The sequence below is a fragment of the Ursus maritimus genome, unplaced genomic scaffold, assembly GCF_017311325.1.
Source record: "Ursus maritimus isolate PB19 unplaced genomic scaffold, ASM1731132v1 scaffold_18, whole genome shotgun sequence".
Taxonomy (NCBI): Eukaryota; Metazoa; Chordata; class Mammalia; order Carnivora; family Ursidae; genus Ursus; species Ursus maritimus.
In genome coordinates, this window is record NW_024424230.1 from 17,400,640 (window position 1) to 17,408,247 (window position 7,608).

The window sequence follows — 7,608 nt, forward strand, 5'->3', positions numbered from 1 at the left end:
GCCTGGGAATTGGGCATGGGAGGGCCCGTGCACTTCTCACAGGCCTCGGGAGCCAGGTGAGGTCATGTGGCCATTCCTGGACGGTGCTGAGCATGGCAGGTACTGCTCCTGGGAGCACCGTCCACATCCCAGGAGGGATGTGGCTACATGCAGGAAAGGGGCACTTAACTCTGTTTTCATCCAGAAGGAAAGAGAGGATGTTGGGTAGACAACCTTCAGGGTCCCCTAGGTGGCCCTTTTCCACTGACAAGAAGATGCAGTAGCAACAAGGTTTTCTCTTGAACCCGTACCAGTCTGCCTTGTCAGTGGGAAAGAACAGTAGCTTGGGCAAGTGGGAATTTCCGCTCCTGTTTCCTGTCTCGGAGACCCTGGGAGTGCTCCATAACCTCTAACGGAGGCCGGCGATGCCGCCTTCCACGAGACCGCTTGGGATAGGTCCCCCATGCATGTTAGCACCTGCCCACCTCCTTCTGCCCAGTTCGCCGCCGCCGTCACCCACCTTCAGTGTCATCGTCAGCCTGGCCCCCTCTCTCCCGTTCTGTAGATTCAGAAGCACCGCAAGCGGTTAAAAGCCGAGGAGCAGTGGAAGCGGCGGCAGCAAGTGTTCCGCCGGGGCGTGTCGTCGCGGCGCTCGGCCTACGCCTTCTCGCACCAGCGGGGCTACGCCGACCTCATCTCCTCCGGCCGCAGCATCCGGAAGAAGCGCTCGCCCCTGGACGCGATCATAGCCGACGGCACGGCCGAATACCGGCGAACGGTGGACAGCTGATGCACCCGCCCCACGTGGCTGCAGCAAAACAGTCACACACACAAATGTCTATTTTTTTACTAAAGACTCTCAGGACTTTTTTAAAAAACAAAACAATTTGTCACGAGGATGGTAAAGACCACAACCTTCATAACAAGCTCCTTGGGCTGCAGGACTATTGCAGAAGCAAAGAATACCTTTTCAAAAGTCCTACTGTTCAGCTGCTTCTGTTTGTTATGATTCAAAGGGAACGTTTAATCCAGTCTCCATCAAGGACAACAGAATTAGGAAATGTCTTTATATTTCAATTCAAATGGTACTCATTATAAAAATCACATTTAGAATCATCCTGTCTGGGATCTTCAACACGAATTTCCCAGAGGTTGCTTTCTTCCCAACAGGCTACCTTTTTAACAAAGATTTTGTATTTATAATGGCAAGGACAAAGAAACTGATGAAAGTTCATCACCTGGAAGCAAAGTGGTCCAATGACTTTTTCAGAGTTGATAATGAACTGTGTGGTTTCCTCTTCTCCTCACATTGGTTTAATAGCTCAAGGAAAATCACTTCACATTTCGTAAGTCCAAGCTTTCCATCTGCTCAGTTTACTACCAGGTTAAAAGTGTGCATCATGGACGTTTACTCTTACTTTGCATATTATTTTAGCCACTTCCTTCCCTACTTTCATTTTTAAAACATGCGTTTAAATATGGGCTTTAAAAAAAAAAGTTCTTAAAAACTAAGGACATCAGTGATAAATTGTGATTTTTTTGGTAAAGCTTTCTTTTGAAAAGCAAACTCTATGCCTGCCTATACGTATTTTATAAGGGAGTTGAACAGAGGCCTCACATTTTCACTTGTCTTACGTCTTCAGAGAAAAGGCTGTTGGCAGCCACATTTCTGAGGCTAACAATGTAACCTTCAAAAATTGAAAACAATTGTAAGCAACTATGGAAACTATCCTCAAAGAGGCAAAAGTTATTTTTCTAGAGGCTTTTCTCATTCTGTGTTTTTCACACACACGTTTCCATATTCTAGTGAAGATACAGAAGTATTTAATGATTCTGTTCTTTACCATTAGGCTGTGAATGTTCACAATATGTGTCCCTTCGAATTACTATGAGAAAATCACAACTGTATATAGTTCATATTCTAGGTATGATAAAAGAATGTATGGCTCTTTATCCTATGGAAGTAAATTTCTGGAAGTTTACAACTTGTAAATAAAAAAAAGTTGGTTTTTTTTTTTTTTTTTTTTTTTGGTAATGCAAAGTTTTTTTTTTTTTTTTTTTGGTAAAGCAAAGTTTGCTTGTATAATTCTCAGTTTTCTCTCCTGTTTTGTGAATTGTGGGAAAGGTCGACAATGCAAATGTGTCAAATACTTACACTGTTGGGTGCAATATAAACAATTTTAAAATGCAAATTGCTATGGATAAATTATTTCTATATTCTGTAAATCTGAGATTTAATGTATATTTTTGTTTAAAAAATAAATGCTTTAGTAAAGTATCTTTTAAGTAGGGTAGATGATAGAAGAAGCCTAGGCCTGCAAGTTTTCTAAAGAAACACAGGGGTCCCCTTGTGGTGAGAAATAAAAGTTAGGGGCAGGGTACTAAGTATTAGGGAGGAGTGAGAAAAGGCCATCAGACTTTAAAAGGTTGGAGGGTATGGATTTAGAGTTGGCAAGGGCAATTGTGTCCAGGGATGACCTCAATTCTGAAGGTAGAATAAAAGCAAGTGTAACCTTTGACCAAAAGTAGGGGCTAGGAGGTGAGTAAATGATCAAAGGGAAATTAGGATGTTGAAGGGCAGGAGAGCAGAGAAGGTAGACCTGAGGCTTGAGGCTGGGGGAGGGCTGAGTATGATGAGCCAGCTGCAGGACAGGCAGGCTGCTCCTGGACAGTATGGGAAGCTGTGACCTCACTAAGGAAATGGGACAATGCCACAGACTTTTTTTAGAGAGCATGGGTGTAAGTTGGGGGTGAGGGGGAATCAAGCAGATTCAGCACAGAGCCCAATGCAGGGCTCTGTCCCGGGACCCTGAGATCACGACCTGAGCCAAAGGCAGACACTTAACGGCTGAGCCACCCAGGCGCCCATGTCCTACTGTATTTAAACCGGTTGAGGAATATGTTTTTAGTCAAAGAGCACCACCTAAAGGTTCTTACTGATAATCAGTACCAGAAACTGTTCAGTTAATGATATCCAATGGGGATAAAACAGTTCTTAAGGGATTCCAATGTGATAACAAAACCAAATGTACCCCAATGGACTCTGTATTTTAGCAGTTGTTGCCTTCCTATGATGTGAATGAAACTTGGAAAAATTATAAGACAGCTTCTTCTAAGAGTCCTGTTAGAATCTGATAGAAAGTTACGGCTACAAAACTTCTGGTGCATTTATAATTAATTACAAAAAGGCCTGTCAGAAAACACTGTAAAAATGATTTTCCTGACTTAAATTGACATTTCTTTGAAGAAGATCTCTAAGTGGCCAAAAAGTATATAAAAACATCCTCAACAACATTAGTCATCAGGAAAATGCAAATCAAAACCACAATGAGATACCACTTCACACCCGCTAGGATGACTATAAATAAAAAAGGAAGGGCGCCTGGCTGGCTCAGTCAGCAGAGCGTAGGACTCTTGATCTCAGGGTTGTGAGTTCAAGCCCCACGTTGGGCATAGAGCTTACTTAAAGGGGGGGGGGGATAACTGTTAGCAAGGACCCTGTGGAGAAAGTGGAACCCTCATCCACTGCTAGTGGGAATGTAAAATGGTGCACCCACTACTGAAACAGTTGGGCAGTTCCGCTAGAACTAAACAGCATTACCATATAAACAGCAATTCTCCAAAGCATGTACATATATATACCGCAAAACCTTGAAAACAGGTACTCAAATACTTGCACATGAATGTTCACAGCAGCACTACTCACAACAGCCAAGAGGCACAAACAACCTAAACGTCCATCCACAGCTGAGTGGATACAAAAAATGTGGGATATACATATAATGGAATATAATTTAGCCATAAAAGGGAATAAGGCCAGTTCAAGATGGAGACATAGGCAAATCCTGAACTCACTTGCCCCCATCGACACACCATATGGAACAATTTCCTCTGAAAACAAAAACCAAAGCTGAGGGGCTTGTAACATGGGGCAAACCACCCACACGGAGGTGGGCAGGCAAGGTAGAGGTGCAATCTTGCTGAAAACCCCACCTCCAGCATTCAAAATCCAGAGCTTCTCCATGAGGAGTGACGGGTTTTGAACACTATATCGGGAAGCCCAACTTTTAAGACCTACACCTGCGAGATGAGCCCCTAAAACTTAGAGCTTTGAAAGCCAGCAGGGTTTGCATCCACAAGGCCCAAAAGGCTAGCATGCAAACTGAGAAATGGCTCAGACTGGGCTCGGGCCCCTGACCTCCCCTGCACGCCACAGCCCAGCATAGAAGCAACCAGACTTGACGTCAGACAGGCTTACTGTTCTTAAAGCATCTGCCTGAGAGGCAGGCATCTCATTTAACACACATTTGTTTCAACTCGCCAAGGATGGAGGCCAGTGGACACTTTTGAATCTAGACACCACCTTCATGCCGTCCCCCTGCTGCGCTCCAGAGCACCACAATCTCCCCGAGGGGAGTTTTTATGTGCATCTGGCACCGTTTTTATACCTGGCGCCCCAGTTTTTACAAGTGGCCACCTAGTGGACGCCCCGTGATCGCCTGGCTCTGGAGGCCAGCAGGGCCTGCATTCTGGGGACCCACAGGACTGTAGCAATCAGAGAGAGAAGTTCTTGGCCAGCTACCACCACCAGGGCACTGCACAGCTCGCAGACTGAAACAGACGCCCAGTCTCTCTGTGATGAAGGACCACGCGCTTGTCCGGCAGCGTCGGCCTGAGGGCAGGCCTCTGGTTTAGCACACATCTAGAGGGACTCTCAGGGCAGGGAGCTCTTTCTCTGCCTCCCTCCAGTTTGTCCATATCTCCCAGAAAGGAGTTCATACCCTCATCTGGTGCCCTGATTTTTGCAGATGCTGAGGTGACACCTCTAGATTGCCTAGCACGGGTCACACAGGACTGTAACCAACAGAGAAACAGTTTTTAACTGTCTGCCATTTCCAGAGCATAGCAAGAGGCAACAGTCCAAGGAGCCGAGTTTTTCTGTGAAAGAGGCCGATGAGCTAATCTCCGCAGCAATGTCTGAGGGACAGGCTTCTAACACACATCGAAGGGCCGTCTGTAAACCTTTCCAGAGACCTTTCCAGAGTGGCAGCCTCTCCCAGGGGGCAGTTTGTATACAGGTCTGGTACCAGTTTTTATGCCTGGTGCCTTGATTGTTGCGGCTACCACCTAGTGGATGGCCCTTCACTGCCCAGCTCTGGTGGCCAGCAGGATCTGCATTCCTGTAGCCCATGGGAGTGTAACAAGTGGAGGCCAACTCTGGCCTGCTACAAACTCCAGGACACAATACAGACTTGAGGCCAACACCCTCTCCCCAAACCCCCCCCCCCACCACCGGGCCTTCTGTGATAAAGGACTATTTGCTTGTCCTGGAGTTCTGGCCCGAGGGGCAGGCTTTTGGTCTGACACACATCTAGGGACCTACGAAGATGCTGTACTGGGACAGAAGTCAGGAGACGCCACCCTGTGCACTCCGTCTGCCTTGCTTCAGATTGCTGGTATCTCCCAGAAAGGAGATCATATAGTTGTCTGGCACCCAATTTTTGTGACTGACACTCAGGGGACACTTCCAAGGTCCCCAGCGTAGGTAGCCAGCGGTACTTAATGCTTGCAGTCCTACAGGACTGTATATATTTGTACGATTTAAGAGCTGCTGCCTGAGGGGTCTGCCTTACAATCAGCCCGAATCTAGATGTTGACTTAGATCCTCTTCTACGGGACAGCTAAAGAATATAATCAATGAGCTGATTACAGGGCAGTGGAATTCACCCAATCAGAGCAGGAAAAAACCAAGCAAACAAAAAACCCAATGTAAAAAAGTAGATAGCTTAGAGGACTTATGAAACAACATCAAGCAGACCAACACTTGCATTACAAGGTTCCAGAAGGAGAAAAGAGAAAGGGGTAGAAAGCTCGCTTGAAGAGAGAACAGCTAGCTGAAAATTTCTCTAACTTGGGGAAGGAAACAGACGTCCAGATCCAGGAAGCCCTGAGACTTCCAAATAAGAACCTGAAGAGACTCAAACCAAGACACATTATAATTAAAATGCCAAAAGTTAAAGACAAGGAAAGAATTTTAAAAGCATCAAGAGAAAAACAATTTGTTATATTAAAGAGATCTCCCCTGTAATACAATCAGCAGATTTTTCAGGAGAAACTTTGCAGACCAGAAGGGAGTGCCAGGATGTATTCAAAGTACTGAAAGGAAAAAACCTTCCAAACTTTCAACCAAGAATAAGGTGTCTGGCAGTGTTTTCATTCAGAATTTAAGGAGTAATAAAGAGTTTTCCAGACAACCAAAAGCAAAAAGGGGTTCACCACCACTGCACTGGACTTAGAAGAAGGCTTAAAGGGACTTCTATAAGCTGAAACAGAAGTGTGCTAATTAGTAACAGGAAAACACGAAAGTATAAATCTCATTAGTGAAGGTAAATATACAGCGAAATTCAGAATCTAATGTAAAGGTGGTGGATTAATTGCTTAAAAAGCTTGTATGAGAGTTGAAACCCAGAAGTAGTAAAAGTAGCTGTAACTATAATAATTTAATGAGGGATACACAAAAAGGTTTAAACTGTGAACAAAAACATAAAACTGGTGGGACAGTTAAAAATGTAGAGCTTTAGAAGGTATTCAAACATGTAAGTTGTTATCAAATTAAATTACACTGTTCTAAGTTGTTACGTGTAAGTTTCATGGTAACCACAAAGCAAAAACCTACAGTCGATACACAAAAGATACAGAGAAAGAATTAAGCATACCATGACAGAAAATCACCAAATCACAAGGGAAGAGAATAAGGGAATAAAGAAAGGAACAGAAGAACTACAAAGCAGCCAAAGAACAATTAACAAGATGACAGTAAGTATGCACACATCAAGAACTACTTTAAATGTAAAAGAACTAGCGAAGCCTGGGTGCCTCCGTTGGTGCTCAGGTGATGATCCCAAGGTCCTAGGATCGAATTCAACATTGGGCTCCTTGCTCAGCAGGGAGCCTGCTTCTCCCTCTGCTTGCTCTGCCTGCCCTGCCTGCAGCTTTCCCTGCTTGTGCCCTCTCTCTCTGACAAATAAGTAAAATATTTTTTAAAAAATGTAAAAGAACTAAATTCTTTAATCAAAAGGCACAAAGTGGCTGAATGGGTAAAAGACAAGACCCATCCTTATGCCACCTACAACAGATTCACCTCAGATATGAGGACACACACAGACTAAAAGTGAAGGGTTAGAAAAAGCCAGTCCATGGGGCGCCTGGGTGGCACAGCGGTTAAGCGTCTGCCTTCAGCTCAGGGCGTGATCCCAGCGTTCTGGGATCGAGCCCCACATCAGGCTCCTCCGCTATGAGCCTGCTTCTTCCTCTCCCACTCCCCCTGCTTGTGTTCCCTCTCTCGCTGGCTGTCTCTCTCTGTCAAATAAATAAATAAAATCTTAAAAAAAAAAAAAAAAGAAAAAAGAAAAAGCCAGTCCGTGCAAATGGAAACCAGAAGAAGGCTGGGTGGCTATAATTACATCAGACAATATAGACCTTAAAACAAGGGTTGTAATAAGAGACAAAGAAGATCATTATATAATGATAAAAGGTTCACCCACCAAGAGCATATAGCATCTGTAAATATTTATGCACCCGAAAATAGTAGCAACAAAATATATAAAGCAAATATTAATAGACATAATG

At 44.4% G+C, this 7,608-nt stretch overlaps 1 protein-coding gene across 1 annotated transcript in view; it reads left to right on the forward strand.

The window, feature by feature from the left end:
- Positions 1-2,004, forward strand: part of ATP8B1 (ATPase phospholipid transporting 8B1) — a 61,764-nt gene extending 59,760 nt beyond the window's left edge. The window contains exon 27 of the mRNA XM_008705311.2: positions 545-2,004. Within this exon, the coding sequence (XP_008703533.2) occupies positions 545-769 (225 nt within the window). The 3' untranslated portion in view covers positions 770-2,004. The remainder of the gene's footprint in view (positions 1-544) is intronic.
- The last annotated feature ends 5,604 nt before the right edge of the window (positions 2,005-7,608 follow it).